At 39.7% G+C, this 22,436-nt stretch overlaps 1 protein-coding gene across 6 annotated transcripts in view; it reads left to right on the top strand.

Annotated features, from left to right (window-relative positions):
* The window catches only part of ganc (glucosidase alpha, neutral C), a 39,565-nt gene extending 22,313 nt beyond the window's left edge, over positions 1-17,252 (top strand). Inside the window, exons 15-24 of one of the 6 annotated variants that reach the window (XM_008104194.3) lie at positions 4,712-4,808; positions 5,823-5,924; positions 6,970-7,213; positions 7,762-7,826; positions 8,392-8,468; positions 9,043-9,117; positions 10,075-10,188; positions 11,871-11,983; positions 12,772-12,875; positions 15,108-17,252. In XM_008104194.3, coding sequence (XP_008102401.1) covers positions 4,712-4,808; positions 5,823-5,924; positions 6,970-7,213; positions 7,762-7,826; positions 8,392-8,468; positions 9,043-9,117; positions 10,075-10,188; positions 11,871-11,983; positions 12,772-12,875; positions 15,108-15,217 — 1,101 coding nt within the window. In that variant the 3' untranslated portion in view covers positions 15,218-17,252. Of the gene's footprint in view, positions 1-4,711; positions 4,809-5,822; positions 5,925-6,969; positions 7,214-7,761; positions 7,827-8,391; positions 8,482-8,643; positions 9,118-10,074; positions 10,189-11,870; positions 11,984-12,771; positions 12,876-15,107 lie in introns of those variants that run through there. The other 5 variants (XM_008104186.3, XR_010002044.1, XR_010002046.1 and 2 more) reach the window with 5 other exon arrangements.
* The last annotated feature ends 5,184 nt before the right edge of the window (positions 17,253-22,436 follow it).

Here is a 22,436-nt window from a genome sequence, read left to right as displayed (position 1 = left end):
AAATCTACCTCCTGTAGATCAAAAGCACATTTTTCCAGCTTGGCATAAAGTCCATGATCCCGCAATCGTTGTAACACCATTCTGACGTGGTTCTCATGTTCTGATTGTGATCTAGAAAACACCAAAAAATCGTCCAGGTAGATGATCAAGAACCGATCTAGATAATCCTGAAAGATGTCATTGACAAAATGCTGGAACGTTGCGTGAGCTCCACATAATCCATAATTCATAACTCGGGACTCGAATAATCCGAATTTAGTCTGGAAGGCGGTCTTCCACTCGTCCCCTTCTCTGATGCGAACTAGATTATACGCTCCCCGAAGATCCAGCTTGGTGTAGACCTTGGCTCCTCGAAGTCGGTCTAGTAGGTCCGAGATTAAGGGCAGGGGATAGCTGTTCCGCTTAGTGATATTGTTCAATGCTCTATAGTCCACCACCAAGCGTAATTCCCCTGACTTCTTTTTCACAAACATCACTGGGGAAGCGGCTGGGGATTGAGAGGGTCTGATGAATCCCTTGCGAAGGTTTGACTCTATGAACTCCCTGAGAGCTTCTTGCTCCGGTTCAGTCAGGGAGTAGAGATGTCCTCGCGGGATCGGGGCCCCCTCCACCAAGTCAATGGCACAGTCATAAGGTCTATGTGGGGGTAATCTCTCGGCCTCCTTTTCATTGAATACATCCCAATATTCTGAGTACTTCTTGGGCAAGGTGATAATGGGTTCAGTGTCTGTGGTATGGCAGATCTTAGCTACAAGGCAATGGTTTTGGCAATATTTTGAAGCAAACTGCAGTTCTCTGTTGGACCAGGAGATGCTTGGGTCGTGAAGTGTCAGCCATGGAATACCCAAAATCACAGGGAAATGGGGAACCTCGGTAACAAAGAAGGAAATCTCTTCCATATGTTCCCTTATCCACATTCTGGTGGGTTCCGACCACTGACTTACGGGACCCGTCTTGAGGGGGCGGCCATCGATGGCTTGCACCACACGGGCATTCTTGAAATCATGATATTGTAATCCCAGAGAGTCGGCATACTCTCTATCAATGAAATTGTTGGTGGCTCCGGAGTCTATCATGGCATGGACCATGACGGGTCCTTTTTTTGCTGACCACAAGGTGACCACTAGAAGAAACAGGACCCCGGTTGGCGGCTCTTGAGTGGGTTTTTTGACCGGGTTGGCGAGCCTCTCTACGCCCGGTCGCTGGCTTCCCCCGCCGGCTGTGCGCCAGCCGCCTCAGACGTCTTCGTCTCTGTGGAGGACGCCGCCGCCAGACGGGCGGCGGGCTTCCCTTTGGCTGGGCATTCTCTGGCGAAGTGGCCCCCGTTTCCGCAGTACCAACAGAGATTTAGGCGTTGGCGGCGGGCCTTCTCGGCGGCATCTAATCTGGGACGCACATTGCCCAACTGCATCGGCACCTCCTCGCTCCCTCTGGGGTATGGGGCTGGTGGCGGGGGTCTCCATACTGGGCGCGGCTGGACGCCGGTGGGAGCGGGAGGTTTCACCCCAGCTCTACCGCTCTGGCCTCGGACCCATTGTTTTCTGTTGGCAAGCATGACTTCAGCTCGTAAACATTGATCAATGAGTGCTTCAAGAGAGTGGGGAGGATCCACCTTGGAGATTTCTTCCAGCATCTCAATGTTGAGGCCCTCCCGAAATTGTCCTCTAAGGGCTACATCGTTCCATCCAGTGTTGTGGGCCAGCACTCGGAACTCGGCTATGTACTGGGACAAGGGTCTGTCCCCTTGGGAGAGGCGCCGGAGTTTGTGGCCGGCTGCCTCCAAATTGTCCTCGATTCCCCAGGTCTCCTTAAGGTGGTCCAAGAAGTGTTGCGCTGACCTTAGATGTGGGGAGGCTTGGTCGAACAGTGCCGTCGCCCAGTTGGCCGCTGGCCCGTCTAGGAGACTGTAAACCCACGCCACCTTGATGTCTTCTTGGGGAAACTCGGCAGCGCGGGCCTCTAGATAAGCCTGGCATTGACGACGGAAAACATGAACCTTAGAAGCTTCTCCAGAAAACTTGGTTGGCAACGCCATGGCCGGGAGACGGATTCCGCGTTCCCTTTATTTCCCCATCCTGCGCATTGAGCTTATCACGGATCCGGTCCACCTCATCCTTGTCGATGGTGTAGCTGATCGGTTGGCCACCCGGCCCGGCTCCGGTAGACATTCTGGCCTAGGTTAATTGGTGCTTAGGGTGGCGGAGTCAAACTGTCAGGACCCAGGCAGCAGAGCACCAATAACCATACACAGAGGCCAGAATCTATCTAATATCTTTATTAAGGAAATATGTAAAGTTAATAAAAGCAAGCGTATGAATTAGTCCAGGAGTAGACCTTTCAGGAAAGGTCAAAATTAGTCCAAAGAAGCAATGTCCAATATGAAATATTAAGGTCCAAAGTTGTAATCCAATAACCGAAACACTCACTTTGCCAGGCAAAGTGAGGGGAGATGACAAGGTCTTTTAGTCCATGAACTTGAACGAGGCTAGGAAGTAACTTGATTCTTGGAAAAACAAGGCTTGGATACAAGGCAGCAAGGAACGAGGAGCAAGGACAAGATCCGTGGTATTTACTTGGCAAAATCCGGGAAACAAGGCAAGGCTGGGTCTTGGAAAGCAAGGCTAAATCCGTGGAAGAACAAGGCTGGAAAACGAAGGCTTGAATCAGGAACAAAGGCTTGGAAGCGGAGTAGCTGTCCACACACACTACTCCAGTTGCTGACGAATTGACTCCGCAAGATCCCTCCGGGAGCAAGGAACCTAAATAGGCCTTGTTTTCCCCACCAGAGAACACTTCTCTGGGGAACCAGAAACGAAAGTCAATCTCTGTGTCCAGATGTATGACTCCCTAAAATTTCTCATGGGAACAGGCTTTAATCATCTGAATGCTTTGCTGCTATTCTCAAACTCCTGCGATTAGCCTGTTGCACTCCTTTCTGCTGGAGAATGTAATTACGGCGCGAAAAAGGGGGAGAACTCGACTCCGGGCTTGTTTGGGAGATTTCTGGAAGACAAGCCTCCTGCAGGTGCAAAGGCTCAATTTCTGGCTGAAATGGTTCCCTTTCTGGCTGAAATGGAGGAAAACCCAAGTTCTCCTCTTCGTCAGTCACAACAGCACTAGGAATGGGACTACATGGCCCATGAGTCATCACAGGCATAGACGGCGGGAGGAACTGTGTGGGCTTTTCCTGTGCAACTTGTGTTTAATCTTAATAGCTTGGACCTCCGTCGTCTTTTTGACGGACATTAATTGCCTACTCTGGATTGACGCTGGACTGACTGACTGACTACGACCTCGGACTATCCCTTCTGTGATTATCGGTGGAACTGGTGAACTAAAGACGTCTGTACCTGGCCTTCGACCTTGGACCGGATTGGGACCCCGCTGACCGCTTCTACCCTGATTGATGTGTTTGGACCCGGAGTTCGCTCGCTGCACGGAGGAGTAACAACTTAGTTATTCAACCACAGCTGTTGAGTAGCAGAGTGGAATCTGCTGCCAGTTATTTACGTTACATTGAATCTTTGTTTACCAGCTTTTGTTTGTTTAAAGTGCCAGGCTGAAGTAAGCATTTTTGGTTTAACCCGGATTAAACTCCCGTTTAATCCGGTTCATCTTTTGAACCATTTTTTAGTATCTTTTCATATTGAAGGCGAGTGTTTGCCTAGCCCTTTGTCTTTTACGGGCATTTTTGGTTCTGTATCCTTAATAAACTGTGTTGAATCTTATCTGGTGGCGTTCTGTCTGTGACACTTCTTCAGGTTTTTTTAAGGCCAGTTAGGTTGCAGAGACTCTATATTCTCCTTGAATTCTCATTCCTACATAAATATCAACAGACAAAAAACAATAGATATGGACACAACAAACATTTCTCATATCAGAGACTTCCTTCATTTCTACTTACCAACCTTCTCCTCATATGCAAAAAAGAAAAAGAAGACAACTACTTGCAACATACTGTGCAATTATAATATTGTTGTAACAAGTCGCAAAAGAGTGAATTGAACTCTAACTATTTTGTTACTTATGCATATATGAGTAAAAGCTGAACCCTGCACTATATGCTTTAAGCAGCAGAGTGAATTAAACTCAAACTGTTTTGCTGAATTGAACTCTAACTATTGTGTTACTTATGCATAAATGAGTAAAAGCTTAACCCTGCATTATATGCTTTAAGCAGCAGAGTAATTAAAACTCAAACTGTTTTGTTATATGAACACATACTTGTGAGAATTTAATCCTGAAATATCTATTTTAGAAACACTACACTGCTATGTGTTAATATTTTGGTGGATATATATGCATAATATTACTGTGATTTAACAGACACAACCTTTGTTTACCTCCTGTATACTGTATAGATATCTGTGACTTTTTGGAATACATTTTGGTGCCCCAAATGTTATCCCTGTTTCTTGGTATATTTGACCTGTTGATTCAAAAAATGGCACCAATTTCCCCCTATCAGTTCTAGTTTTTGAAATGCAGAACATATAGCATCTATCAGTTGTCATCTGCTTGGCCATAGAAAACCATGATACAATATCTAAGAAAATAGAGCTGTCATTTATCCTATGCAATTTTATGGATCAGTGTCCCAAATAACCCCAGAAACAGGCCTAAAACCAAGACCTCCAGAAAAATACTGTAATTTGTTTTGTTGGCCTGTATAATAATCGTTTTAAGAAAATATGTCAATGTTGCATTTCAGCAAATGGCAACGGCAGAAGGATTAATCAGACGGAGTGGGAATTTGGAGAGGCCATTTGTTCTTACACGTTCTTTTTTCGCTGGATCACAGAGATATGGTAAGTATGGAAGAAGCCTCAACCTAAAGGGATCCAAATTGTCACCATAGTTTCCTATTTTGGATGATACTGGAATAAAAGTACAGATTTTTTAACTGAAAGTCAAGTAAAAAGTTGCCACGTGCAAGTGAGATGGTTGTGTTTCTTCTTCAGACCTGTCCAACCTTAGCTTGGTTGCTTCTCAAGGATGTTGGTAGAGTTCATTTTACCATAGCAGGGATGTTTTTATTGCAGCACCCCTCTCTCTTTCAGCAACAGAGTTTTTGCCAGAAGTGCTATCTGAGACTTTTTAGCTTCAAATGCCAAGGGTCGAATTTGAATACTTAAGACATGCAAAGCATCTGTCACACTATTGAGCTGTCTAGGTTGTCAACACAAAACACATGTATATATGGCCCCTATACATTGAATTGTTGTGTTGAAGAGGGAATTTCAGCAGATGTTGCTTTTTGCTTGGTTACATGAGAAGCCAACTCCTGCTCAAATTCCCTTTTTTTGTACAACCATGAAGCATGATGGAGCTGTGTTCCAGTTTTAATGTTACTTTTCATGGCAGATGACTTAATTAAGGAACAGAGCCCAAAATACAGGATTGGAAACCCAGCAGTACATAATGAGAGAAGCTTAATATTAGATTGCCACTGTCACAGTGTGCACTTTTCAGTTAATTAATGGCTGCAGCATAACTCACTCCATGATTTTCTGAAGTGGGTGTTGCTATTGCTAAGATACATTATATTTATTTTACAAATGTCCCTTTCTTTTAATGGGCAGTGAATATTAATACAACCCTTTTTCTCATATTATAATTAGTGTGTTTTATGACAACTCAGCATAGTAGTCATAGTAGTGGTGCCCAACTAATAAATGACTGGCTCATAGCTTGTAAAGTCAGGATAGAGATTTCAACCAAAATGACCTGAAAGGTTATTAATTTAAAACTAAAACTCCACTTATTTCAATTGCTTATTCCCTTGTAATTACAGCCCTAATGGTTGATCTTGCTATTTCCAGGTGCAGTATGGACTGGAGACAACAAAGCAGAGTGGAGCTACTTGAAAATCTCCATTCCTATGTTGCTCACACTTAGCATTGCAGGGATTTCTTTCTGTGGAGGTAATGATCTTGTCAGCTAAGCAGGATCAGTTTTGGTTAGTACTTAGATAGGACACTGCCAACAAAAACCAGGTGCTGTAGGCTGTGTAACGGGCAAAACCACCTCTGAGTATTCCCTGCCCAAGAAAGCCTTATGAAGTTCACGGGATCACCATAAATTGACAAGGGACTTCAAGGCACATACACACAGAGCTTGTATTCTCCTAACAATGTAAAGGGAGCCATTTCACATATATCGCTTCAGACTTCGGTTTACTATGTATGTGAATATGTATATTTCATTTCATATTGTCCTAGATCCTTTTCCATCATTATTCAGGAATACATTAATAAAAAAGCAAATCTAATGCATACAAAACATTTAAAGTAGATTCAAATGTTTAAGTAAATCAAAAATGTTTTGCCTGGCACTGAGGATTGTCATGCTAGTGCCAAGTGGGCCTCTTGAGAGAAAATGTTCATATGTTATGTCATGATTGTTTTTAGAAGTCATCCATTTATATGGAACATGGGGACCTGCCTTATCCCAAGTCAAGCCATTGGACCATCCAGCAGGAAGTTCTTTGTTCCAGCCGTACTCTAAAAAGCAGTCTGTGGATTAGTCCAAGTCTGCAAGCCTTTGACTGCTGCTCCACAGCAAATTTCCAGGAAAGAAAGAAAGAGTTGTAGCCAATAGTGACAAATATGATACTAGTCCCTGACATAGTAGGTGAAAAGTAATATCAGTACCCAGTATCAGGTAGCCAGAGAAGCACTGGTATATACTGGCTGGCAGTAGTCACTCAAGGTTCTTTCCTAAACCTGTCTTCAGATGGTAGAGAATCTCTACATGGAAATGTTTATATGCCTAACATGTGGTCCCACATGGAGCTGCAGCTCTTCTCCTGTTTTTTGTTAGACTTAAAATAGTTTTCCATAGATGTTTTCCACATTATTACTAACTTATGTCCTCTTTTCTAAATTATTTTATGCATGGGCAAAACTAATTTTCCAGCAAGTTTAAATTTATTTCTAGAAAAATAATTGTTCCTTTTCTGAAATCCAGCGGATGTTGGTGGATTTGTTGGAGACCCAGAACCAGAGCTATTTGTTCGATGGTATCAAGCTGGAGCACTCCAGCCTTTCTTTAGAGGCCATGCTAATATGCACACCAAGCGCCGTGAGCCCTGGCTGTTTGGTGAAAAGAATACACAGATCATCAGGGCGGCTATCAAGGAGCGCTATTCCCTTCTTCCTTATTTATATTCACTCTTCTACCAAGCACATACCACTGCGGAACCAGTCATGAGGTAAGCTTGCAAAGAAAGGGGCTACTGCATATTCAAATACTTCCTTTCGACCAATATAAATATTTTGCTTCTTGCTACAGGGGGAAATTACACAGGAGAATGGGGAAAGTCTTAAAATAAATACGTTGAACTGTAAGAATGAGACAATTTGGCTTATATAAAAAAAGAAATAGTCTAGCAGTACTTTCTGTAAGACTGCTGAAAATGTTTGCACCACCAGACTGAGGCTTCTTCCACACAGCTGTATAAAATCCCACGTTACCTGCTTTGAACTGGATTATACGGCAATGTGGACTCAGATGACCCAGGTCAAAGCAGATATTGTGGATTATCTACCTAGATATTCTGGGTTTTGTGGCTATGTGCAGGGGCCCTGAGATGTAGGGAAGGTCACCATAGTGGAAATACAAATTTCTAAAGACTTTTCTCTGGCTTGGGTTAAAATCTGAGTTAGGAGGGAATTCCTAGTTATGCTACAATGCAATATGGAAAGAAAAATGGTGATCATGAATATTTTATAATGGAGTTTATCTTCTTTGTTTTCATAGACCTATCTGGGTAGAATTCCCCAAACAACTAGAAGCTTTTGGCATTGAAGATGAGTATATGCTTGGTAAGTTTTAACACTCCATATTACAGGGATTTTATACAACATGGCAGTGATATAATTTGAAACAACATCAGAAGGGAAGGCCACATGGTTGAGAGATTTTCAAGCTGGGGGAGATCTGCATCATGGCAATGGCTAATATTAATTTCTAGAGTCTTTGTAGTTTCTAGTCATCCTTCCTCTAAAATCCCAAGAAGTGATTTACATTAAAATATTTGTAATTTATGTAAACCATTCTCGCCAGCACTGGTTGCCCACTGTAATGCCTTAAATAGTAGTTTGCAATCATCTTCCAGTCCTATCACAATTATGCCCACTTATCCCTTCAGCAAACCAGTACATAACCTTCAGTAAATCAGAAAGTGCTGTTGAAATCATTAATAATCTTGAAGGAACTACCTGTTAGCACTTTCAACTAAAACCTCAGTGGTATTCTAGAAAGCATTTTTGATTTGGCATAATTACACCTGTAATAGACGGTGAAGTAATTGTTTTCCAAATCCAATGTAGAATGTGGCAAAACATGATAAAAACCCAGTATTGGGCCCCATTTTGTTTTATATTTCAGGAAAGGCTTTGTTGGTGCATCCAGTCACTGAACCCAAAGTCACAACAGTCAGTATCCTTCTGCCTGGTTCAGAAGAGGTAAGGAAATAAGGTATCTGTTATTTTCCTTCCCTTTATTGAACATGTATTTCCAAAAGACTCTGGACCAAATTTAGGCTTGCTAGTGTTTTTTGGCAATAGATATAATTGCATAATCTGATTCTACACAAACTACAGTAACATAGTTTTAAATGCTACTTAACTTTTTCCTAAGGTTGGTTTCTTGAAACAAATAAAAACGCTGCTATGAACCTTGTCTTTAGACCTGCTTATATCTGTGACCTGTTAAAAATATCTGTCAAAAGTTACAAAAGTCAGGTAAGCACAGCTGTATAAAAATTTCAGAGTCTTTTCTGTGATGTCTCCAAAAGAATGGATAGAGTTTTCTCCTTAGCAACATATATTACATTGCTTCTAAAAATAATTTGCAGGCTTTTCATTGATTTCGGCAATTCAGCAGAGTGCTGTACTACTGGGTTATAGCTTATTCATTTTATTGATGTATTTATTATGGTTGTTGTTCATGAGTTTGATATTCTGCAAGAATTTTGCATTGTGATCTACCATCATAAAAATCTTTATTTTTGCTCATTCTTTTTTGTACGTTCAGCAGATCTGGTACGACTTTCGAAAATTTAGTTGTTTGAAAACTCAAGGCATATTGAAGATTCCAGTGACATTGGACAATGTATGTTTGTATTCTTGTATTATTATGAGAATAATAATAAATAGATTTCCCTTCCAATATTTACTAACTACTCAAGAGAGAATACTTTAAACTGGAAATGTAGTTGTGTTAACAGCACATGTAATTGCATTTTTTCAATATTGTTTACAAAATTGGCAAAAAATAATACATTTCAAATGACATCATGAATAGGTGCTATTACATTTTCACACAAAGCTCTGAAAGAATATTTATATATGACAAAGTATAATCTGATTTGTGTTGGTTTTGACTTTTAGAACAGATTCTGAATGCAGAAAGTAATGATGAAAGTGGTTTTCTGTCTAATTCAGTTGTGTTGTTAATAAACTTTGTTGTATCAGTTTTATGATGTATTAATATAATTCCTCCCTGAAGTATAATACATACATATAGTAAGACTGATTAGAAAATCAGGGCATAATTTTTAGATTGCTAATAGCAACACCATGACCAATGTGTAGAGATGTTTGAGTTTGGGACTGAGAGCTCACCTACACTGGAGAATGGGTGCAGTTTGGCACCTCTTTAACTGTCATGACTCAATGCTATGGAATCCTGGGATTTGTACTTTGGTGAGACACCAACACTATTTGACTTGGTAAAACTACAATTCTCATAATTCCATAACATTGACCGAAGTTCAATAAACTGGTGTCAAACTGCATTAATTCTACAATGAAGATGAACAGCCAGGATTCAAATTCTTGTTCAGCCATGGCAACCTTAGGCAAGTCACACTTCCTAAGCTTTAGAAGTAAAGCATTACAAAACACATCGGAATAAATGGTGTCAGGAAAACCTTATCAGCATCAGGCTGAGGCAGGTTGGAGGCACATAACAGCTGCCAGGCCAAGTGAACCTATTTGCTGTTTCTTCTCCCTCACGATAAGCAGATTCTTTGTTCATTTTTCTTGTTTTGTTTTTCTTCTTCTGCAGATTCCAGTCATTCAGCGTGGGGGCACTATTATACCATTAAAAACCTCTGTAGGAAAATCCACAGAATGGATGGTAGATGTTCCTTATGAACTTCGTGCTGCTCTGGATAGTAAGGTACTCTGAAATTATGTTTTATATTGTATCATAATTTTCAGTTATTCATTGATATTTCAGTTCTGTCTTGATACTGTAGTGTATAATTATGCAATTGTGCCTTGGGCTTACACTTTACTTCTTTACATAGAATTTCTTTCCCACCCATAGCAGGATTAAAGTACAGCATGCTATATTTTGTTTGGTAGTAAAGAGAGTTCCTGTTTTCCTTTCTATTCTGCCAAGTGGAGATACAAGCTTGAGATCAATTCTGCAAATATATGCAAATCTAACAAACACATTTAAATAAAATGCAGTAATGCCAGGTTCCTATTCTGAATAATTTTGTTGCTTTTCCAGTTCTGACAGTCAGTTTCTAGTGGAGATCCAATAAATGATTATATATTATATTATATATAACATATATATATCAGGCAAGGGCCAGGATGCAGATGGATGGTTTGTGTAAACTAATTCAAGCAGTTCAAAAAATAAAATAAATACAATATTTAAAATGAAAAACAACAGTATATCAATGGTAGACCCCAGGGGCCATCCAGTCCAACCCTCTTCTGCCATGCAGGAAAAACACATTCAAAGCCACCCCAATAGATGGCCATCTGGCTAGAAGGAGGAGGAGCAGAAACCCCAGAGGCCATCCAGTCCAGCCCCTTTTTTGCCATGCGTGAAAAATACAATCAAAGCACCCCAACAGTTGGCCATCTGGCTGCCACAAACTATGTTGAATTGGTTGAAACTTTATGAGATTCATTGAAGAACTATAGCAAAATGTGCTGCAGGATATCCTGCAAAACAAACCTTTTCAATGTTTTTATGATAAAACCAATTAGTAAATGACATTTATAACGCAGGAACAAAAATCATGCTACATCGTGTTATTGTTTCCTATAACTCCTTGCTGGTCTTCTTTCAGTCCTGTTCACTAGTGAAAACACATAACACTTCCTGATCAGAAATGTATGGATGCAAGAAAGTACTAATATTAGCCTTACAGCATTATAAATGACTAACTTACTGAGCTATAATATACGCCCTAGTAACTTTTACTACTTAGAACCGGTGTGGGCAAAGTAAAGTGTGTAGGCTGCATGACGCCCACCAACTATTGTAGTGGGAGCCAGAGACCCCAGTATTCCCACCCTGAAAAAAATAGTGTCTAAAAATTATTGTTGTTATTTATACCCCATGTTTTCTCTCCAAAGGGGACTCAAAGTAGCTTACATTGAAAGCATTTCAATACTATTTAAAATTCACAAATATACAAGCATTAAAACAGAATTAAGCATCAATGGTATTTTAAAAAATAACAGTTAAGAGCCACAAAACTGAGCAATACCCCCCCCCCCCCCCGATCTTCTTGCCTAATTTAGCCCTTGGGTTAGATACTATGCACAGTTATTGAAGGATCTGAAAGTTGCATGTTCGGTGTACTTGTTTCCCTTATTGACTATACAAGTAAAAATATCTTATAGATATTTGTACTGTTTAGAAATAACCTTCTAAAACCCTTTGATCATAAACATGGTAGAACAAAAATGCATATACCAAAAACCAGTGCTTCTCTAGCCTTTATATCACAGGACAAACATTTGTTAAATATCATAATATAACTATTCATTCCTTTTGGCTTTGGTTTGATGTGACAATGCTTAATTAATATTTATTTGATTATCAATATGCAGGAGTCTGCAGCTGGGGAGCTCTATCTAGACGATGGCCATTCATTTCAGTATCTTCATGAGAAGCAGTTCTTGCTGAGGAAATTCACCTTCTATCAGAACGTCTTCTCATCTAGGTAACATACCCTGTCAATCCAGAAGTCTGAAGCAGAAAGTGTTGAGTAACTGGTAGTTCCTTAATCCAGCTTGTTTTCATAACTAGCTTAGTGGTTGTCTGTACTAACAAAAGAAATTGTAGTTCCCTCATAGCCAGTGTGGTCCAGACACAGGTTGTTCTTGATGATTTGCTTTAAATGCACTTCTTAGCTGAGGGCCCTAACTCATGTCCTTTACTCCGGTTTCCCTGAAAATCCTTTTTTTTTTTTTTGCATATGTCCGGCCCTCCAAAACAACATCATTGTATAGTTGAGGGGACACATTATTTAGTGATGGTCACTACAGATTCCTCTGTACATACTTCCTCTGTTTGAATTTTAAATTTTAAGTGTGCTATTTTAAGAAGGCGCATAAGTGCAAGTAAAGAGGTGGTTTGACAGATACCTCCAAGAGAATTTCTATCTGAGGACATTGTTCTAGAGCCTCAAAAGATTCCTGGCCTCTAATCTAAGCAGACTCTGCTTCTCCTATATATTATATTGCAAAGAATAGCCTTATCTGAGCATTCCAGAGGTTGACTTGGAGTGTTATTTCCATGAGTATTCTGGAACTGGAAATATTCTCTTAATTTACTTGCAGCAAGAGTAGGCACATTGGACCAATTGCTGAAAGTCAAAACATAGGTCATTCCTGTTGCTTCAATGGGTCAAATTGAATTGGGAATTTCAGTTGGCTTCAGTTCATAATATAAACAGCAGTGATGTTGATACATGCCTTATGTCCTCTCTCTGTCTTTTCAATCTCTTAGACATGCAGATGGAGACCCAAGGTATCACACAAAATGCAAAGTTGAGCAGATAACGATTTTGGGAATGAAAAAGCAACCTTCTACTGTAACAGCCAGTATTCATGGTAAATAGTCAAAATATTCTATATCTTACTATGTTGATTTTAGGGTGCTTCCATAAGAGTCCTTTAGCACAGCTGAGACGTCGATTTTTAAACAATTAATTTTTAGGTCCCATGCAGAATTTAGGATATTGTTTTATCAGCCTTCCTTAACCTGATAGCTTTGAGATGTCTTGGAATGCAACTTCCATCCTCCACATGCATCAGTGTTGAAGGATATGGTTGGGAGACGTCAGGCTGGTTAGCAGCCAACTGCAACAAATCACTCTGACCAAAAGGTCATGAGTTCGAGGCCAGCATGTGCCTGCGTTTGTCTCTGTCTCTGTTCTATGTCATGGCATTAAATGTTTGCCTTATATGTGTGCAATGTGATTCGCCCTGAGTCCCCTTCGGGATGAGAAGGGCAGAATATAAATACTGTAAATAAATAAATAAATAATATTTGTTCTTTTTTAAATCATTGCTTTCTCCAGACTCAAAACACTGTGATGATGAGTACACTTCTAAATACATTCAGAAAGTATTTATCTAAATGCTAATTGAAAGTTTCTTGTGTGTATGCTCACTCAACTTTATTGTTTTCTGTTGATGTGGGCTGGAGGAATAGTGATGAATAGCCTCAGGTTTACCCCTTGAATCCCTTCTTTAAATTACCCTAAACTGTAATTCTTCATTAAAGTCAGGTTGATAGCTAGGTTTTAGTTTTTAATTTACTTTCATAATTTCCTGTTTTTAAAAAATGTGATGATAAAATGGTAAGTGTATAAAGTGAAAAGTAACTAACTGGTATAAATAGCTAATAAAAAAACCCAGAAGTCAAAAGTCTTCTTTAGCCACAGTGTTTGGCAAAATCTTGGCTTCTCTGGTATGCAATGGAGAACTAGCTTCAGCATATATTTTCCTAATAAGGCATGAAATCCCAGAACATATGGGTACAATTTTAGTATGCAAATAAATTTTCATTGGGCATTGCCTGCAAATGCTAATAGGCAAGCAAGCAATGTATGGAGGCATTTCAGGAAGCACTGAAACAATGTCATCACTGCACCCTATACTGTAGATACTGTAAAGTATAGATAAACATCTCTCACATGTAACAGCTACCACTTCTTCCCTTCTTGCAAAGGTGACTGGGTATCCTACTACACTGCCATTTAATCCAGATTATCAAAGTAGATAATCTAGATTTTATATGGTAGTGTAGAAGGGGCCTGTGATATATCTGAGTCATAGTTTACCCCCATTTTATATGATGCAGAAATACCTTAAGGACTTCTGGACCATATGGTACACAATGACCTCGGTTAACTCTAGACGAGTTCAGTCACCACCCTATGCACTCTAGGGCATTCTACATGTCTGTGTTGCTCCACATGTGCAATTCTGCATCCGCCAATCATCTGGCAGCTGTGAAGGCCCCGGATGGGCTTTTGGTGCTGATGGGGAAGGGGATAAAAGATGTAGGGAATCGATTCAGACCATGGAAAAGAAGCTTGTTTCAGTTCAGTCATGGGAAGAAGAAATGAGAATGTGCTATCAATGGGATTCACCTGCCATTTCATTCTCACACTAACCCAGAACAGCAAAATCTTCATGGCCTGAATCATCCCCCCTTTCCCTTCCCTTTGATAAGATGCAGCAGCAGCCCGTCTTCAAGTTTGACAACTGCTAGGTGATGAAAGTTGGGGGGGGGGGGTTTGGATGAAGCACAAGAGCAACAGAATACCCTGCCCAAAAAGAGACTTGCACACATGTTAGTTGCAGTTGTTGTTACTGTATGCCTTCATGCCATTTCTGTCTTATGGCAACCCTAAGGTGAACTTATCACAGGATCTTCTTTGAAAGGTTTGTTCAGAAAAGGTTTGTAATTGCCTCCCTGTGAGGTTGGGAGAGTGTGACTTGCCCCAAGTCATCTAGTGGATTTTCTGGCCAAGTGAACTCTGGTCCTTAGAGCCATAGTCCAATGCTTAATCAACTACACCACACTGTCTGCTGTTCCATGGACGTACATCACTAACACAATGACCACCTAGGCATTCACAATGGGACACAGTGCTTCATAGGAACATACAATGAACAACTGCAATCTAAAGGGAGAATATGGTTGTCTGCATGATATAATCTTAATCGTAAGGGTTGTTTGGCTTGGGAGAATTTGTTTTAGAGCAGGGAGCTTTGTCATATAATAACTTTTAATGAATGCAACATATTTGTTTTCATTCTTTTGACATTCAGGTGGAAAAAACAAAAAAGTGGCTTTCACATATGATGCCAAGAACTCAGTGTTGATCCTTCAAAAGCTTTCATTACATGTTGGCAAAGATTGGGAGCTGCATATCCAATGAGATGGCAACTTCAGAGAAGTGAATGAAAAACTCCAAAAGAATGTTTTGGGAAAGTTAATCTCAGTCTTCTAAAATTGACTTTTTTGAACAGATGCAACAATGAACTTTTTCATAGGCCAGACTATTACTGCAACAGTCAAATTCAGAATATTTTTTCTATGAATGGCAAGTTGCCAATACTATTTGCAACAGCTGTTCTGCCTAAGATGGCTCACCTCCAAGATTTTGCAGTTGTGCTATCAATATTGGTTTTTTTGGTTTCCAAGCAACAGTCTGGAATTAGCCATGGATTCCTGCTTCCATGAAGTGTCTTCTCTTCTAGTTCTGCTTTTCGGCATTATGATATCCCCACTTTCTCTACTGTGGAATCAATGTTTCAGAAAAAATTAAGACTCATTGCCAACTCCGTCTACATTAGCATAATATAGATTATCACATTTAGTACACAAATCTTGCTCCAGAACAAAAATTAAGTTTTCTGGCATAAATTATGAAGAAATTATAACTGCCCTGAGTCCCTGCAGGGAGATAGGGTGGGATAAAAATAAAGTATTATTATTATTATTATTATTATTATTATTATTATTATTATTATTATTATTATTATTATTGGTGGAAATTATTCATGTGTAGAATCTGACCTGTAGAATTTGAACTTTTGCAAATGATGAACTTCATTATTGCAACAGAATAAAGAAATAATGTTATGAATTTGCAACCATTAGGATAGCAAGGGAGAGAGAGATTATTTAAAAGATTATTTAAACATTCATCAATTTTAAACCTTTTAAAATTACCATTCTTCCACAGCTCAAGATTTATTGCATTGTTTGCTGCAGACATGCGGTTGTGTCCTATATTGCAGACCGGTATTCCTCCAGTCTTCTGTCAATATCTTCCTAATTCTAATGCTGCTAGATATGAAGAAAAGAGGAGTATAAGAGTAACTGAGTTGGCATGAAAATACTTTGTGAAAAGGAATTTGTTTTTCACAGGCTTTGTCTTTAGATAAAAACAGACAACCCTTGTTTCGTAACATATCCACTCATTCGTACCTCATCTTTCTCATGGACTCCCAATAAAGTGGCTTACAAAAAGACAAAAAGAGAATAAAATGTGCACATTGAAGTCTTCATCACCAGATAATAAGGCTGAAATACGTTGCATGTTTCTTTCTTGAAAAGCTTAATTATTATATGGGTTTATTAAGGTATCTATGCTCTACTTTTAAATTTATCACATCCTCCAAAAGGTTGACTTTGTTAAGGGGTGAGTTTTGCCAGGATCAACACCAAAGTTGGAGTCGATATGCTGCTGCTCAGTTGTTTAGTTGTCTCCGACTCTTCGTGACCTCATAGACCAGTCCATGCCAGAGCTCCCTGTCGGCCGTCACCTCCCCCAGTTCCTTCAAGGTCAACCCAGTCACTTCAAGGATACCGTCCATCCATCTCGCCCTTGGTCGGCCTCTCTTCCTTTTTCCTTCCATTTTCCCCAGCACTGTGATCTTTTCCAAGATTTCCTGTCTCCTCATGATGTGGCCAAAATATTTCAGCTTTGCCTCTAATATCTTTCCCTCCAGTGAGCAGCCGGGCATTATTTCCTGGAGTATTGGCTCTTTGGATCTTCTCGCGGTCCAAGGCACTCTCAGGATTTTCCTCCAGCACCAGAGTTCAAAAGCGTCTATCTTCTTTCGCTCAGCCTTCCTTATGGTCTAGCTCTCGCATCCAGTAGATATATGTGTTAAGAAAAAAAAAACTGATTCTGGTGGTCATTATATGCAGGTGCTGATTAAGGCCAGTAAGTTTGGGCCACACCTGGTGGGGTATAACTGAGTATGTTTTGTGATACGTGGTGCTTTCTCCTTTGCTCAGTCTCTGGGGATGATGGGAATTGGAGAGGCCATGCTCTCTGCATTTATGTGATGCATACAAGGACTATGTAAGTTTTGTTACTTTGAAGGATTCATTTTTGATGCAGTGCCATAAGTTTATGTTTTTGACTCTGCTGAACAAGACTAAATGTTTGTTTCCTTTTTCATCTGTGTGAAACTACTGTGTCTTTGATGGACTATATTCTGCATAAACTGCAACAGACTTCACACATTGAACAGCATAAGTGTTCATAATTAGCACCAGATGTTTCTTAGGTGGATCTCTAAACTGTTCCTTACAAACCAGAGTGCATTTTAAGCAAGAGCCTTTCTTACAAGGAAAATTTCTCTTGTAGTAAGCTTTCAGGTTTCAGAATTAATAGGAGTAAGAAGCCAATTGCTTCAACTGCTAGATATATTCATCTGTTTACCAATGTGAAGACTAACATTATATCAGCGTAGGCACTCTGGAATCATACTGGATTGTGCCACTGCTCAAATGTTTTGTTGTACTCACAGAACAATGTGTGGTTATAGAAAGGCCTTCCCTGTGTACAATGTGTATAGAAGGGCCTTCCCTGTTCTTGCACTGTACAATGTTTAAGCCAGTGTATTAATGTCCATGCCAACTTGATTAAGATGTCTTTTTTGCACATTGCCCTAAAAAGCATAATAGTATTTCCACCAGTGTAAGGCATATGAGGAGTCTGGATACTAACTATCTTCTAGAATTGAGCATATTTGCCTAGCACATCTCTCAAAGAATGGAAGACAGTGTTTACTCTAGGTTTTAGTACCTAGAAGTGAATTTGTTGTATTCACAAGCAAGCTGATCCTGAAGTATGAAAATCGAATCTCTAATTCACTCAAAAGGAATGACAAATGTGAAAGACATTCTTCATAGTACTCTGCTCTACTTTCTGCTGAGGTTACACCTTCTTTCCTCTTTCCATAGAAGGAATATTTGGTACACCCGGGGTTTGTCAGAAGAAATTGCTGCACTTGCGCTTTTGAAGCTGCTGAACGTAAACTGATCTACCCAAGCCTGCTTACCAAGGAATGTTAGGGACCTCTCCCACCAATTCCGTGGAACTATTTTGGGGATGTGCATAGGCTAGTCCCAAGGCATGGTCCAGAGGACATGTGATGTCACCATTGAAGTGAAGCTGGGCTGATTAGAAACTTGTCTAAGCCTGCATGGGAAATGGCCAAGGACCCAATGAACACAGACAGGAGAGAAATGTACTAAATAACTCATTCACAAATAAGTGTTCTGCATTGTTGTGTATGTGTATAGGATCTTATTTATTTATTCTGATTTGTTTAAAATAAAGGGTTTAGCTCTTGTGGATGGGCACAAATAGGTGATTTTGATGGCTGAAGATGCAAACTCTGAAATGCAATCTCCTGTATGTCTGAACATATCAGATTTTATTCCCAGGTGTGAGGGTATAAAAGGAGATGGAATCATGTGTCAGACCAGGTCTTGCCAAACATCTCCAACCAGCTTTAGCCAACATTTCCAATAGTCAACATTGCTGGATGATGCTATTCAACAACCTCTGGAGGGCTGCACAGACCTTCATCCCAGAGTATACGATTGCAGTCTAGTGGGAAGTGATGGGAATAGATTCAATCATTCCATCTTAATTGGACACTCCAGATTGGCCCTAGGATAAAGAATTTGTCTAGATGTGCCCTGAACCTTCTAGTACAAAATCTGTATTGGTCTACCATAATCACACTAGGGCAAGTTCATAAGGCCACAGTGAGCAGTGTCACAATATTTCATAAATGAATGTGGACTAGGATTTCATAGCAGAGCTCCACCTGTATGGTTTAAAAATAGTTTTTATGACTGACTTGTCATGGAAAAAGCTCTCTATAGGAGACCAATGTTTGAATGTGCATAATGGCTAGTAACATGGGCCTTGCTTTGAATCACATATTGTTTCAGTAGAGCAATGAACAGGGAAGGGGGGAACCTTCAGAAGTGTTTCTCAAGATTGCAGAATTCTATCATAACTGGTGTTTTCATGCTGCAGTAACCCGAATCCCTTGAGTAGTCACATAGTTATGAGATCACCATCCTTCTTAGATTTCCTCTTGCACAGTTGCCAGAAAGAACATAGCTCATGAGTCTCTCCAAATAATTCAGTTAATTACTACATCAATATAAAGACAAATTGTAAAATATGAATGTGGATGAAAAAAATTAGAAAATAAAGCATTTACAATGTTATCTAATTTTTTTCCTTATAAATTCAAGGATGTGTTTATGTTCAAGAGAAGAGGCATACTTTTTGACAAGGCTAGTGAACTCTGGAAGAAAAATTTAAACAACAGACTACTTGAACATGTCAGCCTGACTTTAGACAGCTGCTTTCAGGAGATTTTGGAGAACAGATGGTTCTTTTTCCAGATCCTCTAGCTAATACATGTCAAAGAATCTTAAGTAATAGAGGAAAGGCGTGTCAGTTGTTTTAACAACAGCCTAAGAAAACAATGAGATCAATGAGTTAGCACAGATTTTATTGCAAAGCCAGAAGACCTCAAAACATTTTGCAGTTGGTTTCATTGCAAATTAACTCATAGATAACAAAATCTTAGAAATGAATATATGTCTCTCACAGTAAAAGCATTTAAAGGGTAGACTTTATCCAACCCAATGCAAATCTAATTCAGAGTAAGTCCTATTGAATTCTGTGCGACTGAGTTCCGTGGCAACATGTATAGGGTTATCTACTAATTAGTGCTATACATGTTAATGATTTTATGTCACAAGTAAAAAAGAAACAAAAAAGTAGTTTTCTCCCTATGTTCATCATCCCCATTTATTTCTTTGGTCCTTAAAATGTACTGATACTACAACAGTATCAGTACAGTTATCAACATATGGCCTCAATATTTCTATGAGATAATCTCAAAATAATAAAAAATAATACAGCCAGCTCTCCACATTCACTGGGATTAGGGAAGCAGGACCCCCACAAAAGTGGAAAAAACTATGAGAAAAAACACTAAGTTTTATATGAGAAAATACATTTCTAGAAATTCCTACATTCTTTAACACAACCCTATGGTCAACTTCCACCATAGAATCACACCAGAGAACCTTGAGATTCAAGAGAGGTATTCTCTCTAGGAATCTCGTAAGTTCTCAAACATGTTTCTATGCTCAATTTCCAGAAGATTTGACCATAAAGTCGCACTGGAAGACCTAGAGATCCTGAAGAGAATATTTTAATCAAATCCACAAAAGTCAAGCCCACAAATGTGGAGGGCTGACTACTACTGTTCATTTTAGTTCTCACAAAAAATCTGACAAAAATGATGACTTGGATATAAGGAAAGACAATATTTTACATGTTATCCATGGTCCTAGATTTCTATGAGAGGACAGGAATATGCAGTCTTGGTTTGTCCATTCTCAAATATTCTAATCATGTTAAGCTGTTCATTACAATCTAAAGAGCTTGTAACTGACAGTTCTCCGTCGTGGTCTCTGTGAAATCGCACATATGGTATTTCCCTGCGCCTGCGCAGTCAGTTTGGAATCTTCTAGAGCTCTAAGATACATTTTGGTGGAAGCCCCGCCCACTCCTCATGAAGGTATATAGCTAGTGGGAGGGGCTACTGCCTTAGTTCCTTTTGTCCGCCGCTTTAGCAGCAGCTAGGAATCTCTTGCTCTTCAGGCTAGCTTATTCTCTTGACTTTTTCTTTTCTTTTTACATGCTAATTTGTCCTTTACAACCTCCTTCAAGTGCTGGGCCTGTGGGGGGGAAGCTCCCCACTATCTTGTCATGCCTTAGTTTCTCTTGCTGCCATCATGCGGTGGACATGGGGAACTAAGGCGGTAGCCCCTCCCACTGGCTATATACCTTCATGGGGAGTGGGCGGGGCTTCCGCCAAAATGTATCTTAGAGCTCTAGAAGATTCCGAACTGACTGCGCAGGCGCAGAGAAATACCATATGTGCGAATTTCACAGATGACCACTCAGAGAAACATGGTTACAGGTAAGCAACCTTTACTTGCATTAAGACTGACACATGTTGCTACTTTCCTGAAGAGAAAGAGACCTCCAGAAAATATGATGGGGGTACTTAAGCATCTATCTATAGTAAAGGAGCTCTTTTGAACACTCTGTAGCTCCTTGGTGGGACATCACTTGCCTTGTAGGTAATTACATTGTCCAGAAAATGGAAGAGGCAACAAGGGGATCAGTTATTTTAGATCTCATCCTAACCAACAGTGGCAACCTGGTAAAAGAGTTGGAAGCGGCAGGTTCCTTATGTGGGAATGAGCATGTTCTCCTGGAGTTTGTTTCATAGTGGAAAGGAGAAGTCAAGCATAGCCACTGTCTAGATTTTAAGAAAGCTGATTTCAGTAAATGTAGGGAAATACTGGGTGTGATCACATGGTCAAGAACACTAAAAGAGAAAGGAGTTCATGATGGATGGGAGTTTCTTAAAAGTGAGATATTGAAGGCACAAATTGAATCAGGAGGGAAAATTGGAGACGTCTAAAGAAACCAGAATGGCTGTCATTCAAGATTTTTCAAGTGACATAAGATTTAAGGGATGTGTACAAGATATAGAAAAGGAAAGAAACACTAAAGTAGAATTCCAACAAATAGCATGTGTAGGATAAAATCAAAGAAGCTATAGTGCGCAATGAACCCAGATTTGCTAGAGAGACTAAAATAAATAAAAAGGGTTGGGTTTTGTTGCTGTTGTTATTATCCCCATAGTGAAAGGTAGAACAAGGAAATGGTCAGGCCACTGCATGGGGATAATGGTGAAATGTTTACAAGAGACAGAAAAAGGTAGAAATATGCAATGACTTCTTTGCCTCAGTATTTTCTCATAAGGAAAACAGTGCTCAACTTTGGAAAGTGGAGCAGATGATGTGATAGGAGAAATTCAACATTGAATAGGTAAATGTGCATTATAGGAATACCTGGTCACTCTAAATAATCAAAGTATCTAGGACCAGATGAACTATTTCCAAAGGTTTTTAAAGTACTGCAAAAATGTTGGAAATACTGTTTGATATGGGTCTTTTATACCAATCAGTACTTTGTCTTCTAGCAGTTTCTACATGGTTGAATGAATATGAAAGGAAAGTTTTGTCTAAAATAGCCCTAGAAAAATCAAATCCTTTGAAATTACTACACACATTGGGTCACTTTACAATGACTCCTAGCTCTGCATTACAAACTTTTGAATCTTGTGGATTTGTTTATGAAAAAAATTACGCTTTCTATATGTGCCATGTTCTTAAACAATGAAGAACTGCATGAGAAGTTAGATTTTTTTAAAGGAAAAGGTGATTTTAATCTGCCTAGC

The sequence above is a fragment of the Anolis carolinensis genome, chromosome 1, assembly GCF_035594765.1.
Source record: "Anolis carolinensis isolate JA03-04 chromosome 1, rAnoCar3.1.pri, whole genome shotgun sequence".
Taxonomy (NCBI): Eukaryota; Metazoa; Chordata; class Lepidosauria; order Squamata; family Dactyloidae; genus Anolis; species Anolis carolinensis.
The sequence above is the reverse complement of the archived record's forward strand: the minus strand, read 5'-3'. Positions and strand labels throughout refer to the sequence as shown.